Source organism: Leptodactylus fuscus, chromosome 3 (genome assembly GCF_031893055.1).
Source record: "Leptodactylus fuscus isolate aLepFus1 chromosome 3, aLepFus1.hap2, whole genome shotgun sequence".
NCBI classification, from domain to species: domain Eukaryota; kingdom Metazoa; phylum Chordata; class Amphibia; order Anura; family Leptodactylidae; genus Leptodactylus; species Leptodactylus fuscus.
Genome location: NC_134267.1, coordinates 38,775,880 through 38,801,006, shown reverse-complemented (window position 1 = coordinate 38,801,006; position 25,127 = coordinate 38,775,880). Strand labels below are relative to the sequence as shown.

The following is a 25,127-nucleotide window of genomic DNA, read 5'->3' as shown; positions in this document are numbered from 1 at the left end:
ATCCTACCAAAAAAAAAAAAAAAAATGGCTGCTGATATGGGCTTGGATTGCTGAGCAAGCGAGGCAACATACCAGGATACGTTGAATTTTGGCTGCAAAATGGGGCAAATAGAGCGCTCGTGACTATTTCAATGCAAATTGCTGCTTAAAGCTGCAGCTGAGCAAAATTAATGAAGCTCGTCGTTCACAGATGAGCGGTAATTAGCGTTGTGTGTGGCACGTCTATATTAACCCCTTGGTGTGTATAGTATAAATATGTGTGTGTGTATATATATATATATATATATATATATATATATGTATTTATTATGTAAGTATATAGGTATGGGTTCCCTCCTAAGGAAATATGAGAGCAGGGATTCTAGTACTATAGGACGCCGCGCTGGGACTCTTTCAGTTTCTCCTCTGCAGTATTTAATTAGGTTCCCCAGGGAAGTGAACAGTAGGGTAGGTGGAGACTGCAGAAACCATTCAAGATCTGATCAGCCAAGCGGACTGTGCCTTGACATGAAATCCATCACTGTACTGTGCTGAGATGCAATTGTGGGTCTTGTCTAAGAGCCGGGTCAATGCTTTGTAGTACAAATGGATAACCGAGCGTGCTAATATCATTACTGGGTAGCCCGAAGAAAAAATGTTTCCTTATCCAGATCTGTCTACAGGACAAAGGGTAGCGCACATGTTAAAAACTCACCAAAATACATTCAACACATTACACCTACAGTCAAAGATCAACTGGCTAGGGACAGCATTGGGGAGTCTGTCAGCAAGACTCAGCATATCAACCCAGCCCCATAGGGTTAGAGTCACCTGAATCAAACGAGACGAGAAATCAAAGTTTCTGACAATATGCAAACAAGCTCTTTGGAGCAACTAGGGCATTGCTGCTGCACCAAAGAGGTAAACCTTCCATTGCTTTTGGTAGACAGGTTAGAGTCATCTGTTTCTACTTGTGAATCAGTACCCCCATTGCCAAGATATCACAGTTTTTTTTAATATGCAAATGAACTCTTTCAAATAACTTTGTTAATTCCTTACCTAGCCCTGAGTTCTTTCGCACTTGCCGCTTCTCTTGGCCTATGTGCAGTACTGCGCATGCGCCGACAATATGAGCAGTAGCGAGTGCAACAGAGCAAGCTAATTTTGCATATTGATAAAACCATGATATCTCAACGATGGAGGGAACGATTCACAAGGAAACCCACTTGATTTGGGTGAACCTAACCTATCTATGTGCAGGCCTTGGTTGATCAGTGGTATGTACTAATAGGTTCCTTTGGAATCTAGATTGCGACCCCCAGTGTGGACAGGGACAGATGTGAGCAGTGATATTCAGCACTATTTAAAGGGATTCTACCATTAAAACCTCTTTTTTTGTGGATAAGACGTCGGAACAGCCTTTAGAAAGGCTATTCGTCTCTTACCTTTAGACGTGATCTCTGCCGCGCCGTTCCTTAGAAATACCGATTTTTACCGGTATGCAATTTAGTTCTCTGGCAGCGGTGGGGGCGGGCCCCAGTGCTGAAAAGGCGATGGGGGTGTCCCCACTGCTGCTCGAGAACACAATCCTGCGACGCCTCTATCTTTGGCTGGATCCTCCCCTTTTCTGTCGTCTTCCTCCTGCGTCACCTCTGACGCCTACGCAATTGATTCTGCCAGTGAGACACTAGTAGAGCCGACTGCGTATCCCGGACGGTGTCCATTTTTGGGAGGCCGCTCTTACTCTTGTAGTTCAATGCAGAAGCAGCCTCTCAAAAATGGCAGCCGGCCGGCATTCGCACTCGGCTCTGCTGGTGTCTCACTGGCAGAGCCAACTGCGCAGGCGTCGGAGGTGATGCAGGAGGAAGACGACAGAGAAGGGGAGGATCCAGCTGAAGATAGAGGCGTCGCAGGATCGTGTTCTCAAGCTGCAGTTGGGACGCTCCCATCGCATTTTCAGCGCTGGGGCCCGCCCTCATCGCTGCGAGAGAACTAATTTGCATACCGGTAAAAACGGTATTTCTAAGGAATGGCGTGGCGAACATCACATCTAAAGGTAAGAGACGAATAGCCTTTCTAAAGGCTATTCCGATGTCTTATCCACAAAAAAAAGAGGTTTTAATGGTAGAATCCCTTTAAAGGAATAAATGTGTCAGTGCTTGTAGACTCACAGCAACATAGGCGACTGCTAAAATGATGATACTTTTGGGCCCTGAATATTTTGCATAGGACACCAAAATCTGTGATATCAACAATAATTTATATTACTAAAAACTACTTAATGTTTTACACTGCAGGGATCTAGACAATCTGAAAGAAATGAGTAGCAACACAGATAGTCTGTATGCAAGAGGATGGGGTGCTGCATACAAAACCTACAAACAACAGAATTTTAATGTTCTGCAAAATATGAGAACAGCTTGAGATGTTCACTTGCAGAATATCTTTCACGCTTCGCTGCTTTTTTTTTCTCCAGGTCGGTGAAAATTACAAATGCTTAGCTATTATGTTGTCTCCGATGCCTCAAAGATAATGCTTGATCTTCTCCCACATAATGTTTTTTTTTTTCTTTTTTGTTTATATTTGTCACAATGTTGGGAATATTTCCTATTGTTTTAGAGTATAAGTGCAATATGCTGCACCGTCTAACACCTCTGACATCGCAGATTACAAGAGTGCTGGAAAGTGTTGAGGTCCAAACCAACCCATATATAAAACTGAAAATGTTATTTTATAGTAATAATTCTTGGGTGTGAAGGTTATATCTGTCAGGCATGGCGGCATTGCTTCTTGGAGAGAAAAACTTTCCATTTAAGCCCTGTACAGCATAATGGAAGTTGAACAGTCTTGTACTGGAAAGGTGAGAGGACGCTGTAATCTGTGCACAGGCTTGAGGCCTAAGGTTTCACATGGACCCCTGTGGTTCTGTACACTGCCACACAAGCCTGAGGCCTAAGGTTTCACAAGGACCACCTGTGGTTCTGTACACTGCCACACAGGCCTGGGGACTAAGGTTTCACATGGACCCCTGTGGTTCTATGCACTGCCACACAGGCCTGAGGACTAAGGTTTCACAAGGACCACCTGTTGTTTTGTACACTGCCACACAGGCCTGGGGACTAAGGTTTCACATGGACCCCTGTGGTTCTGTACACTGCCACACAGGCCTGGGGACTAAGGTTTCACATGGACCCCTGTGGTTCTGTACACTGCCACACAGGCCTGGGTACTAAGGTTTCACATGGACCCCTGTGGTTCTGTACACTGCCACACAGGCCTGGGGACTAAGGATTCACATGGACCACCTGTGGTTCTGTACACTGCCACACAGACCTGAGGACTAAGGTTTCACATGGACCACCTGTGGTTCTGTACACTGCCACACAGGCCTGAGGACTAAGGTTTCACATGGACCCCCAGTGGTTCTGTACACTGCCACACAGGCCTGGGGACTAAGGATTTACATGGACCACCTGTGGTTCTGTACACTGCCACACAAGCTTGAGGCCTAAGGTTTCACAAGGACCACCTGTGGTTTTGTACACTGCCACACAGGCCTGGGGACTAAGGATTCACATGGACCCCTGCGGTTCTGTACACTGCCACACAGGCCTGAGGCTTTACATGGACCCGCTGTGGTTCTGTACATTTCCAGATAGACCTGAGGCCTAAGGATTCACATGGACCCCTGTGGTTTTGTACACTGCTACACAAGCCTGAGGCCTAAGGTTTCACATGGACCCCTGTGGTTCAACTGAACTTAGATTATTTGTAAACCTTGTACTGTGGCTGTAACACTAATGCCCACACACTAACAGATCACAACTGTCTGACACCAACCTCAAGTAGTTAGAAGGTCATAAATCTGAAACCTTAAATGGAATGTCACATGTTGTTTTATTTTTTGCATTACTTAAATGTATTTATAAAGGTATTTTTTAAGAATTTGTATGTTATATTTTCTGAGTCTGCATCTTTAGCTTTCAGTATAATCTTCATTTCCTCTATGGGAACTGACATCTATAGAGTTGTTGTTCCATGATTGGAGGGACTGCTCTAAAGATTGCCATAAAACCAGCAGTGTGAATTTGCTTCTAAAGTCAGGAGTGAAGTGGGAGGAGCTTGTCGCTCCCTGTCTGGCGTCACATCTCACACTGCAATCTGGTTGTGCATTGCTCAGTCTGGGTGTGTACTCCTGATTCTTAAGAGCAATATTCTAGGCATGTCAGGAATACATCCTCTTCCCCCATAAGGACAATGGACATCTTCATAGTGCAATACACAGAGTTGTATATTGAAGTTTGAGATGTGTATGAGAAAAACTGCGGCTGCCTGTTATGGGGGCTGTGCTGGCTGTTATGGGGGCTGTGCTGGCTGTTATGGGGGCTGTGCTGGCTGTTATGGGGGCTGTGCTGGCTGTCAGTGAGTGCTTTGCTGGCTATTTGGCTATTATAAGGGGTTGTGCTGACTTTTATGGAAGCCTGTGCTGACTATTATAAGGTGTTTTGCTGGCTATTTTGGGGGTTATGGCTGTACTGGCTAATATGGGAGACAGTATGAGCTACTATGGGGATGTGCTGACTATTATAAGGTGTTTTGCTGGCTATTTGGGGGGTTATGGATGACAGTATGACAGTATGAGCTACTATGGGGATGTGCTGACTATTATTGGATGCTGCCCTGGCTATTTTGGAAGGTGGCGGAAATGGTAAGATTGGGGGGCTGTGCTAGCTATTATGGGGGTACTTTATTAACTGCTGTGGGGCTGTGCTAGCTATTATGAGGGGGAAGTACCAGTTATTATGAAGAGGCTGTACTGGCTATTATATAGGATTGTGCTGGCCATTATAGGGGCTTTGCTTAGTAATTATGCGAGGGCTGTATTAAACTATTATGGCGGGACAGTGCCTAGCTACTAAAGGGTGGGTGTCTATGTATAATGGGAACCGTGCTTAGCTATTATGGGGCTGTGTTGGCTACTGTGAGGATGTCATACTAACTATTATGGGGATAAACAGGACTCTCACTGCCTTTGCTAGGAGTCCAGTAAGCATTGACACATTGTATTCATTCATAAGCATATCAGTACCAATTGCAGGAGTAACAAGGGGGGCAGGGGGTAAAGAAAACAAACTGGTCAGGAATCAGGGAACCACAAGCTAAAAGTATCAATTTTAGTTTTATGGATGGCATGGAGCTAAACCAGTGTTGCCCAATACATCGATCGCGATCTACTGGTCGATTGCAAAGGAAGTATGAGTCGATCGCGTGACATTTTTTTTTTTACTTTTTTTTGTTTGAACCAGTGAAGGAGAGCGGTTCAGAAGTCCATGTTTCAGCATAGGCGGCGTCATCATGCCGCCTACGCTGATATGCAAACGTCTGCCAGGAGAAAAGGATGCGGCGGCAGGAGCAGCAGCAGCATCGAGGGTGGTAAGTATGAGAACTTTATGTTTGTTTGTTTTATAATAGGCCGCTACCTGCTGGAGTATTCCCAGCAGGTAGCAACCTATTTACCAACCTCCCCGGACCTGTTCACTGCCGCTCCCGCTTCCCCTTGTACTACAGGCCTCAGCGGGTGGTAGTGAATAGGCCCGGGCCAGGCCGCGATCCCACTACCGCTATTATTATATTCGGGGGTCTTTTCAGACCCCTTCGAGTATAATAATCGGAGCCCGAGGGGAGGTGAGAGAACATAATAAACACTGTTACTTACCTCTCCGGGATCCAATGTCAATCTGACAATGCTGCGGCCCAGGCCCCGCCCACAAGAAGTGGGTAATAGATTTTTTGACTGGGTCATTTTATAAGTAGCTCGCATGCGGAAAAAGTGTGAGCACCCCTGAGCTAAACAGTACAGAATTCTGGACCAAAAAGAACATGGACATAAAAGGCTGAAATTTGTGTTAAAGGGGTTGTCTTCATGGACCACCCCCTTTAAAGCTTTGTCACATACTCACATTTCTTTTCATTTTGAAACATTTCTCAAAATAGAGAAACTGAAGAGTTCTTTGGTTTTCTACACACTGTAAGCTCTTTACTGAATTTGGTCAGGGATATGGATTATACATGAAAATTCATGAGTCTAATTTAAGAGGTTGGGTACATTATACGGATAGTCTTTTACACAGGGCTTTACAGGATATATATATAGCAGTCAGCCATTAAGAATTAAGCCAGGAAGATTTGCTTTGAACTAAGCTTCCCGGATGGAGGAACGGCTCCTGACAACTCCTGAAGATTCGCTGCCGTAGAGTCTAGCGGGGAATTATTGCTCCTGACTTGAGCTGACTCACAGCAACATGTTGGTGACACTAACCTGCCAATTGCTAATTTTACATCACAGAAAGCTCATTAGGGCTCAATAATTAAAGTGTCACTTTCCATTTTCATCTTCAGTGTCAATACAGACTGTGCTAACTCTACTAAGTGCTGATTTCTATATTTTATGGCTTGAATGTTATAGATTATTATATTATATACTGTAGAATGTAACTTTTGCTTCTCAAATGAATGCATGAGTTGTCTATAGGGAAAGGATTCGATTTGATATGTCCATATGGGTAAGCATAAGGTCGCTCCAGGCACACCGCAGTCAGTCTGTACAGTCTGAGATCACTAGACCGGTAACAGTGACAGCCATTCTTATGCCAACCACTGAAAACGTTGGACACGTGGGTTCCCAATGTTTCTGAGATCAGATAAAAATATATTGGTTTGGATTGAAGGGTGTAACTGGAGACCTAAGGGCCCCAATGTATTTAAGGTTTTTATGGAAATTCCGGTCTTAGTAAATTCCCCTCTATGTGCAGAGGAACCTGGAGCTCTGAATCCTATTAAAGGGATTTCTGGGACCAGAGAACGTGCCTTACATTATCTAAGCATGTAAAGACAGTGATCTTCATACTATACTTGTGGCATGTTTTCCGTGCTGATCACTGTTTCTTCCAGGCAGTCACGCAATGTTGACTACTTCCTCTGATGTCACGTGCAGCTTTTGGTGACCTCTCCCCCAGACATATCAGTACTGACCTCACGGACACAGGCAGGGTGGGCAAGACCAGAAACTGAACGCACAACAAGTTTCCACCATGCATGCATGTCCTCGGGTAGACTGTCCGAGCTGCAATGTGCTAGGAATTATGTGGACTGTAGGTGGGGGAGATTGGAAGGTCCATGGACTAGAAATGACAAAGGTAAGCAAAACAGCGCGCCTCTAGAAGAGCCACTATAGTGACAGATGGGGACAAAACAATGTAAAAAGTGTTTGGGGCACATTATTACAATAATTGTGTCACGTCTGCTCGAACTTCTGCGCCATCCGCTCGCATGCTGTGGCGCAGAAGGCGTGTACAGTTTTGATTCTTTGCTTAGGGTTCTTCTTGTGTTGTCTGAATACTGTCCTATTCCCTCAGTTTGATAATTGATTTACCACCACACCTATCTCCTTCACCTTGGTTTTCCTCTGCCCCTCTAAGGGTAAGTTCACACGGGGTTTTTAGGTCCGGAACCTGAGTGCACTTCACTGGCATCCGGTCGTGCACTCCGTTCCGGATTAGGCTCAATGAATGGGCCTAGTTGGGAGTGTCTTCAGGCCGAATCGCGAGGCAAAATGGCCTGAAGAATGAGCATGTCGCTATTTTTTCCAGGGGCTGAAACAAACCGGCTCCCGGAAAAAAGAACTGACTGGCTCCCATTGATTCCAAAAAACCCAGTGTTAACTTACCCTAAGGCTGAGTACACAGAGGTTTTTTTGGTCTGGAAACTAAGGCAGAGGCACCGGCATCCAGTCTCACATGCCGCTCCGGATTAGGCCCAATGAATGGGCCAAGTCGGGAGGTGGGAGTGTCTTCAGGTGGATTCGAGAGGTGAATCGACCTGAAGAATGAGCATGTCCGTTCTTTTTTCCGGGAGCCCACTGAAATCAATGGGAGCCGTCTTTTTGGTCAGAATTTTGAGGCAAATTCGGCCTCAAAATCCTGACCAAAAAACTTTGTGTGAACTCAGACTAATGGTTAAGTTTTCTCTTGCCTGTGTGATTGACAGCCTATCTTCCTATCAGGTCTGGGGCGGGTTCTTCCTCCCTATTTATTGTTTGCTCACATTCACATTGGTGCTTGCTATTGCCTCATGCATGCTGGCGTTTCTCTTGCTGTTAGTTACTTGTATTCTTATTCTTGACCTCTGGCTTACCTTCTGACTATTCTCTTGGCATTTGATTCTGTACTGCCTTGCTCGACCGGAGCCTTGGCTAGCTAACCTCCCTTTGTTGTTGTTTGTCTTGTCTGTATTTTCACATATATAGGACGGGACCGACAACCCGGGACCGACAACCAGTTGTCGCCTACTACTTAGGATGGGACCGGCAAGCAGGAAGGGACAGCGAGGGGTTTCAGCTTAGGGCTCACCGTCTCTTGTGCCCCTCCCCCCGGGTTTACCAGCAGCTACTGGGGAATTGCTGTCCCAGCAATTCCCTTACAATATGCCCAAACTCCGACTCTTCTATTTTTCCACAGCCCAACTCCGAATCTGACTCCTTCATAAATGGCTGATAGCCATAGTCAGTCAGAAGCAGTACTGGTCCTCTAATTCACGAACAAAAAACTGTGGTTGACATCCTATTAAAGAAAATATGGAACAAACTATGCATGTTATGTATTATACAAGAAAACCTGTTTAAAGCAGGGATATATCAGTTTATATTTTTCTAGAGTGAACATTTGGTGACACAGGGATGCCTGATCTGATTTTACGTATAGGAGGGAGATTTGAATTTTCACATTTTTTAGTTCTTAAATATATTTTTCAAAACTTTTTTTCTTTCATTTAGTATAGCAGTCATTTTTAAAGGGGTTGTCTGGATATTTTGAAATCCCTACACTAATCTAAAAATCCACCCCCCGCCTACTTTCTAAATAAAATTATTAATAAAAACTTTGTATTTACCTATATTCCTGGGGCTGTCATGTGCCCCAGGGACATTTTCTGATTATCCTGTGATGATCCAATTCCCCATTTCCGGAAACAAATCATCCCTACTACTCCCCTCCGTCCAATCCACTCATACTTACCATCCATGGCTTATTCCGGCGAGACGGCTCCTCCCTCTGTACTGATAGAGTGCGCGCTCTTCTTCTCTTCTCCAAGCAGTGTGTGCGCACTGCTGCCAGTAAATCACCTCTACTGCGCGTCCACACATGGACAGTAGAGGTGGATCATCGCTGAAGGAGAGGAGCGCGCACAGACACAGTACAGGAGGAGGAGGGGCTGTCTCACAGAATGAAGCGTGGAGGGTAAGTATATGAGTCGGCCCTTGGACTGACTAGGTAGGAAAGGGCAGGATAGCTGGAGAGACAGGGAGGAGGGGGTTATGGGAGGGAGTGATGAAGGAGGGGGGGGGGGGAGGTGAGAGGGATTAGTAAGGAAGTTGCATGGCAGGAAGCAGAAGGATGTAACCAAAAGCAGAAGACACCAGGGGCCCCCAGAGACACCCAGAAATTACTCAAAACATGCTAAAAAGTACATGGTTACATTTATTAACCCATTAGTAGCAGTAATAGACACTTAAAAAAAAAAATGCCCAGAAAACCCCTTTAACTATTGTACTGCAGTCTATGGCAAAATCCCTCAATAGCTATTGAAGCTTTCCAAATGCTTCTCGTAGTTTAAAGAGGACCTTTCATCAGATTGGGCGCAGGCAGTTCTATATACTGCTGGAAAGCCAAAGCTTTCCCGATCTGTGCCCCGGGTAAAGAGCTATAGGTCCCGGTAACGTAGCACTTTACAGTCAGAAGGGCGTTTCTGACAGTCAGCCAGGTACGTCCTTCTCCACAGTAGCGCCACTAGCGCTGTACAGTGTGAGCTGGAAGGAACGCCCCCTCCCCTCCTGATAATACTCGTCTATAGACGAGCACTGTGAGCAGAGGGAGGGGACGTTCCTCCCCACTCACACTGTACAGCGCGATACGCGGTGCTGTGGAGAAGGACGTACCTGACTGACTGTCAGAAAAGCCCTTCTGACTGTAAAGCGCTACGGTACCGGGACCGATAGCTCTTTACCCGGGGCACAGATCGGGAAAGCCGATAGTGCGCTGAATTCAGCGCACTGTTGGCTTTCCAACAGTATATGGAACTGCCTGTGCCCAATCTGATGAAAGGTTCTCTTTAAGTTTGTTAGGGAGACAACCATGTCAATATACGTATGTACTATTATCTGCTACAGTTTTTGTTACATTCTTTGTTGCTTTCCAAAAGAATAAATCATTCTCAGTAACGGAGCCATTAATGCACTGGGAAAGCATTTGTTCTCCCATACAAGCACAATGTATCTTCAGTATATACATTTCTAGGAATATGCATATTCTGTATCCAGGGAGCATTACATGGACACTTTTCTATCACTTATTTGTTGCATTATAAACGCTTTTCCCAGATGTAACAGCATGTATAGCTGAAACACGAAAGCAGAGGAGACTCCAGTTATGGGATCAGATTATCACTCTGCTAATGAAGAATGATCCTCAGGCAGCTTAAAGGAAACCCGCCACACTGATAATGCAGTTCAATCTTGACCATTCCCCTCCTCTACCAACTCCTTTTCTTTGTCTCTTTTAATAGCTATCCCTCCAGTTTTGGGCCCTGGCATGCTAACTAGACTCTATAATGTCAAGTGAGTGGTGTCAGGGAGAAGCAGGCATGGAGGTGTGACTCAGATCCCCAATTGGAGGCAGTGTCAGAGCTTAGACTCATGCCCCCTTGCCTGACACCACCCACATTAGAGAGTCTAGTTAGCAAAACTAACTGCACTGATTGCTCAATAGCACTGAAATCAGTGAATGGAGCCTACTAAAGGATGAAAAAGAGCTCAAGGTGGTCTAGGCTGCAAAAGGAACTCTTTAAGACTGGTTTGATCTCAGGGACTGCTTTTCCTCTAGAGCACAATGGTTACCCGCTGATAATAGGCCTAGATTAGTTAGGTCTAGATTAGCCTCCTGATTTCTAATAAAAGTGAAGTGACAGTAGATGGCATCAGTTTACGGAGCTAATAACAATGTACTAACTAACTAGTGCGTCGTGAATAAAAATAAGGAATGATTATAGTCTTTGCAGATTACTTAACATGGATCTCACAACTTGATGGATCCAGCCTTTCAATGAAAACAAAGGCACGTATAATTATCACAAAAATGTGAACGTGAGACATTTGTGAACAAGTCTTCCTATAGTATATTCTTATCTTCTATAAACCAATAATTATCAGCAACAATTCTATGAGAGTCGCCTATACGTAATATGGAGAAACCAAAGTATATTCTAGCCGGAAATGCTATAACTCAACTGCTTGTATAGGAAAGGACCAGATTACCTTTGGAATGCATGCCGCAGTTTCCGACAAACGGGGGTAGGTGTACGAAGCAAAAGAGTGCCCTTGCTGGTTGGTTTTTAGTGCACCATATGGTATGACCGGTTCTTGAAGGCCTGATCCTGATCTTGACCTTTGTCGTATGGCTGGTTGAGGGCTTGTTTGGGTTACATATGATGACTTCGGCCTCTTATCGTAGTCATCCTTGGAAAGCCCATCTCCCCATTCACTATATTCTAGTCTTTCTTTAGAGCCTTCGCTTAACATGACGGTCCCTGTAATAGAAGGTGGGAAGTAGTCCCTGTAGTCCTGAAGAGATGCACCAGTGACCCTGTGGTAGTCCCATGACGTTCCACACTGATCAACAGATTTACTTTTTGCTTCCAGGTGTGGGTGGTATTCGGAGGGATAACTTAACATATCAGCCTTCACGTTTTTCACTTCAGGGAAGTAGGCTTCGTAAGACCTCATTTTAACCGGATGCCCATTATGTCTGGTTGGCTTGCTGGCCCTGTAGTAGCCTTCCGCCTCCTCGGCGCTCAGGCTCCTCTCCTTGTATCGTTCAGCTATGCTGCTTCTGGGGATTTCGGTTTCAGTGTAGTGGGAGAAGGTAAAGAAGCCGTTTTCTTCAGGGTAACTCTTTGAATGGTTAGAATATCCCTGGCGTGGGGTAGGTGGACTTTCTTTTCTAAGGGAATTTGAGCGTGTTACGGAGATATTGTCAAAGTCTTCTAGCAAGCCATTGATGGAAGCGTCGAGTGGAGGTTTACTGCCTCTAACAATAGTCTAAAAAACAAGGAAAGAAAACAGTTTTACATGTATTTATAAAAAATTACAAGTTTAAGACATTACATTCTTAAAGGGAACCTGCCATTTTGCACAGTATTGCAGGCCTATCTTTGGGTAACATGGTGTAGATCAGGAGGAGCGGAGCAGATTGATATATAGTTTTGTGGGAAAAGATAGCACCGCCTACTCTTTCCAGTAGGCGGTGCTGTTTAGGGATTGACAGCCAATCCTGTGTGACTATACAGAGGCAGCTATGACTCATCAGGACCGCCCACTGGACTCCTAAGCATAGAAAGAGTAGAGATTTATACTTGTAAAACACAAATTATACTGAATCTTTTCCCATAAAGCTGCTCAGCTCCTCCTGCTAATATGACAGGTCCCCTTTAAATCAGGGTTAACAAAATGTTCATTTTGATATCATTGTCACGTTAATTATTATTTTTTAGAGTTTACAGATCACAATTTCTTATTCATCTCTTAAAAACTTCCAATATGCATATTGCTAATCCTCATTAATGTATATTAATCACAAGGTTTACATTGCGATTGTCGTGGATGAACAGATCTAGCCAAGTTTAACATGACTTTTTAGGCTCCATTCACACAGAGTAACGTTGGCGTTTTTTGTGCTTATTTTGGCACATAGCGCCGCGTATACGCCGCGTAACACCGCGCTATTTTGCAGTCGCGTTGAACGGCGCAAACACGGCGTTACGCGGCGTATACGCGGCGCTATGTGCCAAAATAAGCACAAAAAACGCCAACGTTACTCTGTGTGAATGGAGCCTTAGTTGTTAATCACTTTAACTTGGCTTTGCTTTCAATGGCGTTGGTTGTCACAGTTATCACTGTGCAGCAAATTATCAGATTCAAGTTGAAGATGGCTACATCTGTATGTAAATAAAAATATATTCATTTTGTAATAAAAAAATTGGCATAACAAAATCTGCCTCTAGACAATGGAAGTAAACATAGGCATACATTCTCTCTTCTAGGCCATATGCAAAACAGTTAGCCAAAGGGGTACAAAGAAACAAAAGACCTATCACCTATCCAACAAATCTCCCATCACTTTTCCAGTCCTCTTTGCTGACGTTTGTTTAATTAGTCAGTGATGATGTCACAGCTACAACATATGACCTTTAGAGTACTGCCAAGGCCAGGGATTGGCTGCATTGGTCATGTGTTATAGATATGACATCACTGCTGCAGTCAAGGAAAGGAAGACTAAGGCCTGGTTCACATCTGCGTTCGGTATTCCGTTCAGGGAGTCCAGATGGTGACCCCCGTGAACGGAATACCGAACGCATTGACAAGAGGTGAGCATTGAAAGCACACAGACCCCATAGACTATAATGGGGTCCGTGTGTTTTCTGCACGAGTCATGCGGAGAGGAAAGCAGTTCATGAAGTACCGTATATACTCGAGTATAAGACGAATTTTTCAGCCCAGTTTTTGTCCTGAAAAAGCCCCCCTCGGCTTATACTCGAGTCAGCAAAAAAAAAAAAATAAATATTTTTTTTTTTTTTTAAGGAGAGGGGGTCTATGACCAGCCACAATATTAATGTATAAAATCTCCCATGAAATAGTGAAGGAAAAAAAAAAAAAAAAAAAAAAAAAAGATTTAAAAAAAATAAAAGTTGTAAATCCCTCCTTTCCCTAGAATACATATAAAAGTAGAAAATGACTGTGAAGCACATACACATTAGGTATCCCTGTGTCTAAAAGTGCCCAGTCTACTGAATATAGGGGATCTGCAGTGCTCCTGTTCCGTCAGGAAGGGGTTAATAGGAGCACTGCAGATCCCCTATATTCAGCCAGACTGAATTCCAAGTGGGGGAAGAAAAAACAGTCCTCAAGCTCAGGGAAGGGGCAGACAGACAACCCAAACACCCCCTTCCCTTCCCCAGCACCCACCAACTACTGTACCTAGCAACTCCGACCATTTTAATTTTTGAAATTTTCCAGTAGCTGCTGCATTTCCCCCCTTATACGCAAGTCAATAAGTTTTCCCAGTTTTTTGTGGTAAAATTAGGGGCCTCGGCTTATATTCGGGTCGGCTTATACTCGAGTATATACGGTACTTTCCTTGCCACATGACTTGTGCGGACACCGTGCGGAAAACACATGGACCCCATTATAGTCTATGGGGTCTGTGAGCTTTCATAAGCTCACCGCTTGTCAATGCGTTCGGTATTCCGTTCAGAGGGGGGGTGGGGGTGTCCCCATGTGGACTCCTGGAACGGAATACCGAATGCAGATGTGAAGGGGCCTAACAGGTAGGAGTGGAGCAGAAGTGCTGTAATGGAAGAGTGTTTATTAGGAAAATAATGTTTTAGGCTGAGGCTCCACATTGAGGAAATTCAGCTTTTTTTGTTGAAGATTTTGAAACGTTTTTTTAACCAAAGCCAGAGGTGGCTACAAAAGGAAATATATAGGAAATTCTAATACTTCTTCCTTATGCTTAATCCACTCCTTGCTTTGGTTAAAAAAACCGCAGGAAAATCTGCAACAAAAAAAGCTGCGTTTCTGCAACGTGGGGCCTCAGCCTTAATAGCCTTTCCCCTACTTGGAAAGATTTTTACCCGATTTTTTTTTATTTTTTAGAATGTACTTTGTGTGACTAAATTTTACTAGATACTTCCACTTTTTCTTAGGATTTAGAAACAAACAAACAAAAAAAAAAAACAACAACAATGAACACACATTAATCTGACATACACCCAAATAAAAAAAAATCATAAACACAATAAAAAAACAAAAGACAAAAAAAACAAAACAATTAAAGATCGGAAAAATTGAACCCTTCTGCTATACAATAATAATAATAATACTATAATATAATAAAATAATATATTTTTTAATTATTATAATTTTTTTTTTTTTCAATCTACAAATCTTGAATATAATCTGTGCTATTTGGACCGACGCAAACATTTTATTGTCAGAAATATTCCTATTTCCACTATACCTGACTACAATATATAAGGAGATATTGATGATCAATAAAAATACAATGATATTAAAACTGTACGAGAAATAATAAAACCGTAAATCAAACTTACAAGCTGTAAAATAAAGTAGCAATAATGAAGATACAATTACAAGCCTATAGAACGGCTCTCCAAATAATTTATATCCGGTTTGACTTCCACATAAAATAATATCTCCTGCGATTTTTATTCTCCAGTTTCCTGCGCTCGTCCCAGACTGGCTCCCAGCAGCCATGACAGTGGCCATATTTCACGGTGCGCCTGTGTTGGTCTGTCCTCTAGTGATAAGCTATAATGGATCTAGCTGTGAAAACAGCTGTCTGCTCCGACTCCAGCACAGAAGATGAAAAACGGCTCGCCTTCCCCTGCGCTGAATTAACTTTGACAGTAATGAAGTAGGTAATTAACAGTTTGCCCTTAGAAGCCCTTACATGGGATGTTTTCTCAGATCACAACTACATACACTTTACAGGTTAAAGAAAAACAGCTGTTATCTTTTGTCGTTTTATCCGTTACATTCAGTAACATGAAAAATATTTTCTTGTTATTCGCCTAAAAAATGAAAAAGTCTAGACGGGTCCAGATCGGCCGTAACGGCGGAACGCAAGGTCAGAAAGAATATCTAGTACATGGGAAGTTCACGTCTATGGAAAAGCACATCATGAGATGAGGAACGCCTCAAGGGGTTGTGCAGGATTAGATAACATGGCTGCTTTCAGCCTCCCAGGAAGTGACATCACGTCCATTGATACTCCTGTTGAGCCATGTGAACAATGGATGTGAGGTCACTTCCTGGGAATATAATATATATTATATAATCCTACACAACCCCTTTAAGGGGTGGCCATGTGTGGTCTAGATAAAAAGGTCTCATTTTCCAGGCCAACCTGGATGGGCTGAACTAATCTCATTGCATCGAAGTTATCTGAGTTCCAACCCAACCGTAGGTCGTGGAACGCAATCGCAATGATGTAAAGTCCAGTTGAGGACATATCTCCTTCACCTGGACCATGTTACCTGGCTGTGTTCACCCTGATAGTGCTGTCTCGTAGGTTGCTGCCTCATAAAAAAAATTGGATTGGGACGCACCACTGACTTTATTCTGTTGACCAGTCAACTTACAAAAATAAAAGGCGATCATAGTCAACTGTAGGACATTCCTCTACCCGCACAGTACGACCGCCCCTACCACCCTTTCCCCTCCCCCCGCTTCCAAATTACAATGTCTCCATTAAACAAATAGGCAATACACCATAGGAGCCAAGACATCTGATATTTCCCTGATTTTATGTCACTTTAAGCAACAGCTTTTTCAGGACATACCTGGGAACATCATTGTAATGTTATAAACCCCATTCCAGAGCAGTGCAGGTGACGCTAGGCCTGGGTATTCCAGCCATTTAACCCATTGTTTATCGACCCTCTTCTGGTATATACTTTATGTTCCAGTCATGGACTTCATTATCTCCCCAATTGTGGATAGATCCACCTTAAGCTATCGTTGTGCAATTCGATTCCAAACATGGTATAATATTATAGGAATGGCAAAGTGCTCCAATTGTTTCTTCCTGTGACATTGCTAAGTACTCCCCCCCCCCCCCCCCCGGGGTCTCCTGAGAGTTGCACCCTGTACACCCTACAAATGAGGTCTTTAATGGCAGATCACAGTTGTGACAGGATCCCAGGAGAGGGAGTTAAGTTAAAATGAATCAGTCACATCGGCAATTTAGTCCAATTCATGTACATCATGTTATACAGCAGCAGGGGGATCGGAGCAGATTGCTAGCTTTATGGGACAGGATTCAATATAAATAGTGATTCATTGGTCTAAATCACTAGGAGTCCAGTGGGCGATCCTATATAGTGACTAACAGCTTCTTCTGTATGAGCATGCATAGAAATACTGACAATGCACTGAACAGGACCGCCCACTGGACTCCTGAGACCTGAATGAACTGAGATTTAGATCAATAAGTTATACTGTATCTGCATAGCTCATCCTGCTCTATAACATGCCGCCTGCAGAAGGGATTCAATTGTTAATGTGACATAGTTCCCTTTCAATGAGACTTAACTAGCAGATAGGATAAATCTTTAGGGTGTATGTGATTACCTATATACTATACTATATGCCAATACAGGAGGTACCACTGCACGCAGGCACCTTATATTCAATGTATTAATATAACAGGGGTACCAGGTCCATTGTGTCCATTTGATCTGTGGAGCCTGGCTGTCCCCCTTTTCAGGTAGAGAAGTTGGTCCCAACCAACCTTTGCAAATGTCAGCCTTACCTACGGCAGATCATTCCAACCATAAAAAGACTGTACTTGCTTGTAATTGACCTTAAAGGGGTTTTCCCATCAGTATAAATATATTGAAATTTGCAGACAATTAAAAGTTAAACATTTAAGCACATATAAGAAACGTAAAAGTTTTCACCGTTTTACAGATTTTCTCTTAACCATCTTGATTGATTGATTGCCAGTAGATATGACCATAAACGAAGAAGATTTCTATGATTTCTTTATTGTGGGCAGGCTATTGGTTAGGCCTGGTTCACATGTGTGTTCAGGTTTCCATTTGGGGGGTCCCCAAGCAGACAGAAACCTAATCCACACAAAAAAGCGGTTACCTTAGAAAACCTGCAGACCCCATTGACTACATAGTCCAGTCCTATTAATGTGGCCACCGCCTACTTTTGACGTCACCATTAAATAACCAATCTCAGCGCACGTGTCATCAGCCATCTGGTGCACTCATCATTGTGGAAGGCACGATGGATCAACACACGTATGCAGCTATCCTTGCGGACCATGTTCACCCCTACATGCAAATTGTTTTTCCTCAGGATGATGGCATCTACCCGCAGGACAATGCGTATGTCAGTATACGTGCGTGGTTCGAGGGGCACCAGGATGAGTTTACCATACTCTCTTGGCCAACAAATTCCCCGGACTTAAACCCAATGGAGAATCTGTGGGACCACCTCGATCGGGTTGTTCGCGCCATGGATGCTGAAGCGCATAACCTAGCGCAGCTGGCCACGGCACTGGAGTCGGCATGGCTCAACATCCCAGTGACATCATCACAACATCCCCTCTCTTCCTGCACGTCTCGCAGCGGTCCGCTCTGCCAGAGGTGGTTATTCTGGATTTTGACAGGTGGGCACATTAATGTGACTGGACTGTGTATAATGGGGTCCATCTGGTTAAGCCTAAAGCATTGCCATCATTTGGGTACAGTATCATAATTCACTATTAATTGCCTATAAAGTTACACCCCTAGTCAAAAAGTAGAAATGTGTTGGAAGTAGGGATGGGCGAAAAATGATCGAAAAATAACCGAAACCAAACAACCTGGATAACAGACATGATTTTGTTCATGTTGATTAATTTGGTTCGGTTATTACATTATATCCAAAGTTCTATCTGCAGTTTCTTTTGAACCGAACATGTCCGAATCGGATCTACTGTTATACTCTGGGGTCTCTTCAGACTATAGAGTAGTCTCTTTGCTGTCGCCGGAGCTTCAGTTTGATGTCAGTGACAGCTGAGGCCTATGACTGGGCCACAGCAGTCTTGTGGCGTAGTGACACATAGACACAAGCAACATGACGCTGCGTGACCCATGTGTCCGCTGAATCAGTCAAAAGCGCCGAGGGTGATGTTTGGTCACCTTTTCTTTGACCCCAAGAGTTTAATAGCAGTTTCAGTTCGGCCTGAACAAAACAACTGGGTGAACCTTTGGAAACAAATCTCACAATGTTGACTCAACACATAGTCATACTATAAAAGTCCGTGGTTTAATTGGGGCATGACTCAGATAATCGTCAATAATGGTAATTAAGGTAAAATTTTGCAATTTTGATTGAGATTATAATCGCCCAGCCTTAGTCAAAGGCCACAATAAATTTTGAAAATATATTTCACCGATGCAACTTTTATGCCCAAGTAAAACGTCTTCAGGCTGGATGTGGCTCGGGTCGCATTTGTAATGAGTACTTTAAGCAGATGAATACGGGAATAATGGCGATCGTAAGAAACATTCCTATTAGTTTCCCTGAACAAAATGAATATTATATACAAAAAAGATAAACAAAGATGCCAGGCGCTACGTGCGGTATGTAATTTACCACTCTTTACAGCAGTTTTTCAATTTTCTGTTACCATAACAACACCAGAAACATATAATTACAATCACGGTTATCTACAACGCATTAGGCGTTATTAAAAATAGAACATTGTGAGAATATTCTGCAGAGGCAAGAAAGTCACTGTCATTGTGCTATCTAGTCCTGCTTGTTTTTTTCTTCAAAATTCCAGTGCAGAAATCTGATCCAAAAGTTTCCAGCACACTATTAAAGGGGGGAGGGGGGGGGGTTTAATAAAAAACGAATGCCAATTTTCTGGCATTAAAACTTTGCAAGTTTTTAAACGCCATTTGTAACGAAATTTGTTTTTTTATGCCATCCCGATACTTTCCTCAAAGAAACAGGGGAGTGGTGTGGATTTATCGCTATTTATATAAGTTTTCTAGCGTATTTTATATCTGAAAATCTACACCAGCTACAAGTTAGTGTAGATGTATAGATACCAAGGGCCCACAGAGCACGTGACTATGCCCACTAAGGCTGGGTTCACATGTGCATTGGCCTCCGAAAATGGTCAAAGAAAAAAGACCTGCATGGAGGACGGCCGTCGGACCCCATTACAGTCAACCGGTTCAGTCACATGATGGAAACAAAACACCTCTCTCAGCGTGAGAACAACATGGTGCACACCGTGTTCTCGTGAGGGTTTGCATTTAGCGCTCACAATAATCAGTTCCCAAGGAGCCACACGGTGGCTCAGTGGTTAGCACTGCAGCCTTGCAGCGCTGGAGTCCTGGTGTTCAAATCCCGCCAAGGGCATAAAACCATCTGCAAGGAGTTTGTATGTTCTCCCCCTGTTTGCATGGATTTCCATCCCATATTCCAAAAAAGACATAATAATAAGGAAAATGTACATTGTGAGCTCTATCTGGGGCTCACAATCTACATAAAAAAAAAAAAAAAAAAAAAAAAAATCAGTTCCCAGGCTCACAACTGATTCAATAAGCAACAGGCTCAGCTCTGGAATTACACCCCAAGGATGGAAAGCCAGATTGGCAGCAATACTGTGAAAACCACACATATGAGTAGCTTGCCCCCCACCACAACTAGAAGTTGTGAGAGGGAGTAGCGCACAAAGACTGTATATCTAGTGGCACCAAAGGTATATCACCTACTGAACACAACAATTACACAAGCCAATCTTGGGTAAGGACCTAAACCCGTCACCTACCCAAGGTCAATTTTGTAAGGTAGTAGTGCCTTCTATCTAACAGGTTCATGGCCCATTGGAGGACGCTCTTGTTTTGCAAGGTGGCATGTCCTCAGGTGGTAAAGGGATCACCAAGACTGGTGTACAAAACGCAGCAAAAATGCGGCCTAGCACTCAAGTTTCTGCCACGTCACCCCATCTGAGGATTAGCCCAATTCAACTGGGGTAATCCACAGGCTTTATTTTGTTTTGTTCTGTGTATCTTACTGTCGTGATACTGGGAAACCTCATTTATATGCAGGGGATGTAGTTAGTCATCAGATCAGATATGTTTTTTGCGCCAGAATCAAATGCCTTTTTAGAGATTTTTTTTTTAAAGGGGTATAAATATAAGATATGTATCAAGGCCGATGTGATGCATGGACTCCTTTTACCAGGGGCAAGGATTTAGTTTGGTGTCCTCACCCCACAAAGTAATACAATAAAACCTATATATGTGCTGATATATAAACACAGACTTTATGCTGTGCATGACTGCTGGTGCCACAGGTGCCAATGCACCCATTACCTGAGCATGTGCCCCTCCAGATGCCCCCAGCTGCTCTCCTGATGAAACCAGACCTAGGGCAGACCTTGTGTCTGGGTTAGGACAGTCTTCGGCTATGGAGACAGTCATCTCTTCACATTAATGATCATTTTCACCTTCTGCCAAAATCTGTCCCCAAAGATGTAATTGATAAATCTGCCACGATGAATTTATTTCCTTGTCAAGAAATGTTCAGACTAGTCACTGAAGCTACCAAAATAGAAGAGACGCCAGAGGAGAAAACTTGTTATCAAGCTGAGAGGACAGGTAATGTGTTTTCTTCCCGTGTTTGTGCCTTAGTAAGGGGCCATTCACATTGTGTTTTCATCAACTGTTTAATGGATCAGTTTTCACAGATGCAAATAAGTGGCCATTTCTTTACTAAAAGTCAGTGTTACGCTATGTCACACCTGCGGGTCCCAAAAACCAGAAACCCAGTGGCGTAACTACCACCATAGCAGCAGATGCAGCTTCCACAGGGCCCGGGACATTAGGGGCCCGGCGACAGCCGCTACCGCTGCTATCATTATACTTGGGGGTCTTTTCGGACCGGCGGACCGGGAGAGGTAAGAAACATAAAAAACACTGTTACTTACCTCTCCACAATCCTGCCAGGCCTCCTTCCTAGTTGTCGGACGTCTCTGACGTCACATGAACCCGGCCTGCGTCCCGGGTCATGTGACGTCCGACGTCATTGAAGAATTTTTATTCCCCCGGGTCTGAAAAGACCCCAGAGTATAATAATTGTTTATGGGTGTCCACAGTGGGACATAATAGTGTGTGCAGGGGCGACTATGGGGGATAATACTGTGTGCAGAGGCCACTATGGGGGATAATACTGTGTGCAGAGGCCACTATGGGGGATAATACTGTGTGTGGGGGCTACTATGGGGGATAATACTGTGTGCCGGGGGCGACTATGGGGGATAATACTGTGTGCAGGGGCCACTATGGGGGATAATACTGTGTGCAGAGGCCACTATGGGGGATAATACTGTGTGTGTGGGGGCCACTATGGGGCATAATACTGTGTGCTGGGGGCGACTATGGGGGATAATACTGTGTGCCGGGGGCGACTATGGGGGATAATACTGTGTGCAGAGGCCACTATGGGGGATAATACTGTGTGTGTGGGGGCCACTATGGGGGATAATACTGTGTGCAGGGGCCACTATGGGGGATAATACTGTGTGCAGGGGCCACTATGGGGGATAATACTGTGTGCAGGGTCCACTTTGGAGCATAATAGGGCGTGCAGGAATGCGTAGGAGGGGGTCGGTCGAGGTCTTCAGCGTTGGTGTCGGGCGAAGGGGGGGGGGAGGCCCATGTCAAAAGTTCGCCACGGGGCCCTGACATTCCTAGTTACGCCACTGCAGAAACCCAATCCGCTTAAAAAGTTTTTCCCCGCGTACTCCATAGACTATAATAATACTACAATTTTGTGCCCTACATAAAAAATACCTGGAAAGAAACTAACCTGTTCTTATTTACCGTTGACTATGTAAATGGACAGTCATCTGTTTTCATCCAGTTTTAGCATCCACAAAATACATGTGTTAAATGGATAAATAAAACGTGATGTGAACAGGCCCTTATAGGTGGAGAAAGAACATTTGGCCCTGTATGGCACAGTATTACAAATGTCTGTACACTATTTATGTAGTACACCATATTCATTCAACTTGGTGGGCGATGGGCAGGAAGACTAGGCTAGAGATCCCTTTAGCCCCTCAGGTCAATAGATGTACTATAACTGATTCCAGTAAGATAGTGAGAACTATACCTGACATCTATGCATTGTAAAATCCCTGTACTTGTATAACAGATTGCCTTGTGCAGCCTGTAAGGGTAAGTTCATAATGAGGCTGCCACAGGTTCCGATCCAAAAACCGGGTAGCCGCGACTGAAAGCCAGTGCACTGTACCGGCATCCATCCGTACTCTGCTCTGGATTAGGCCCAATGAATGGGCCTAGTCCGGAGGAGGGGGTTTCTTCTGGCCGTATCGCGAGGCTACTCGGCCTGAAGAATGAGCACCTCGCTGAAGAATGAGCACCTCGCTGAAGAGTGAGCACCTTGCTTCTTTTTTCCGGGAGCCGGAAGAAATGGCTCCCTGAAAAAAGACCTGAGCGTCTCCCACTGATTTCAATGGGAGCCGTCTTTTTGGTCAGGGTTTTGAGGCGGATATGGCCTCAAAACCCTGACCAAAAAACTGAGTGTGAAATTACCCTAATAAAGCAATTGAATGAGAAGCCTGGAAGCCTTCAATAGACTCCCAGCTGTCATAGTAATGGATATCTACAGCTGGATCTTGTTCTGGAAGCCAACAATCCACAGCAAAATGGCGGTGCCCATGCGCCTCCAGGAAAATAGTGCTTTGGTCAGCTTTGATTGAGGCTTTGGGTTGTAGAGATCCTGCAGCTATCACGAGCGGCGCGGATGTTGGGAAAGGAATAAAAAGGTTATATGGCTTTTACTATTGATGGCCTATCCTGATTGCAACCAACAGGATTCGTTCAAAGGTCATAAGCCATCAATAGTAGAAACCAAATAACCCCTTTAAGCAATGAGCCCCATTTATTGAAAGCAGAGGAGTCCTTTAATTTCACATTAGCTTCAGCTCTGGGTTCTGAATTTCTGTACGGCATTGAAGAGTAAAAATCTTTACATTTTTGGCAAAAACATGAAAATTTGAATGCAGGAAAATTATTCATATAATCCCACACACTGAGTAACACACCAGTATGGCTGTGAGTCAGATACCTCTATTAATAATGTATTTTATCTATGTGCGGCACAGATCCGGCTCTTACTGCGGGATAGATGAAATCTCGGCACTCGGTCAATGTTCATATCCAGTAATACGGCTCTAATCCTGCCTGTTAATGGCGTGATTCACATTAGTGGGAGGACACAGATAAAAAGCTCCAGTGATTCATTCCCTCTCATTTTCAGATCAGAAAGCTTTTCGGGTAGAGTAAGCATCATGTGCCCGTCTATAGGGACACAATTATTCTCATGTTTTATATGGGGACTAGTTTACTACATGAACTAACTTTTCCCCTTCCTTTGGATAGTTGACATGTATCTGATCACTTGGGATTTGACTGCAGGGACCCCACGACATTCACAAGATTGGGGGTCCTAGTGGCGATTACTGCTCAATTCATTTCTATGGGATACTGTGAACTCGCTGGTGTACTTTCTAAACCATCAGATAAAGTCTCCAGGTCACTTCCGCTACAGATGGTGTAGTTTGTGCCCGCCATATTGCCCTGCACTTCCTTCTGTTGCTGATACATAGAGTGGGTCTCAGTGGAAATGACCGCCTTCGTTTTTGGCCCCAAGGCATCTGCTATGTCTGCTATGGACGCCTATACCCCTGGCATACACCGCAGCCTGAATGCACCATAATAATATAGTATTTTATACTCGTTCGGTCATTTTCTCATTTACATATGACATCAGGTTATGTTTTATTAAGATAATCCATTTGTGAGGCTCTGGTCTCCGGAGATAAGGATCCAGCGAAGCAGATAAGAATGGTAAGACCGATGTCCCTAGGAGAAAAGCAGGAAGCCATAGTTCATGCTGTTCGCTGTAAATTCTTCTATGCAAGGTACAGATCTCCGTATCCTGCTGCAAGATGGAAAACTGCATGTCTTCTGCCACTACAGGAGCTTATAGGGCCACAACAATAGGAATATAAATGACTCAATGTGCATTAAAACACTTCATTTCTATGGACGAATCCACACTACTGTTTATGCAGGCGAAACACGTAAAGTCCCTGCCGAGTCCAATGATAAGAGAATTAGTGTTAACTAGGAGCTTAGGCAGGAATATTGGTACATAGCTACACAAGCTGACAAAGGCATGGCAACCCCGAGAAATACACAGCCCAGTGGGCAGAAATACGCCATGTCAAGCTGGTGCTATCTGCTAGGGGCATAATACGGCTTTTGCAAGGTTTTGGTTTTGGCCTCATTTATCTACAACTGTGGCTCTGAGGATAGGCGAAGAAAGGAACATCTCCTGCGGGTTTATTACGACAAATTAGCGTATGTGTCCCTATTATCTAAGGCTGAGGACACACCGGCATTGGAGTCTCTGT

The 25,127-nt window shown here is 44.0% G+C and overlaps 1 protein-coding gene across 3 annotated transcripts in view; it reads right to left on the bottom strand.

Moving 5' to 3' along the window:
* Positions 1-25,127, bottom strand: part of PAK5 (p21 (RAC1) activated kinase 5) — a 113,885-nt gene that overhangs the window by 17,367 nt on the left and 71,391 nt on the right. For all 3 annotated transcript variants that reach the window (XM_075267415.1, XM_075267416.1, XM_075267417.1), the window contains one exon: positions 11,345-12,127. In XM_075267415.1, the coding sequence (XP_075123516.1) occupies positions 11,345-12,127 (783 nt within the window). The remainder of the gene's footprint in view (positions 1-11,344; positions 12,128-25,127) is intronic.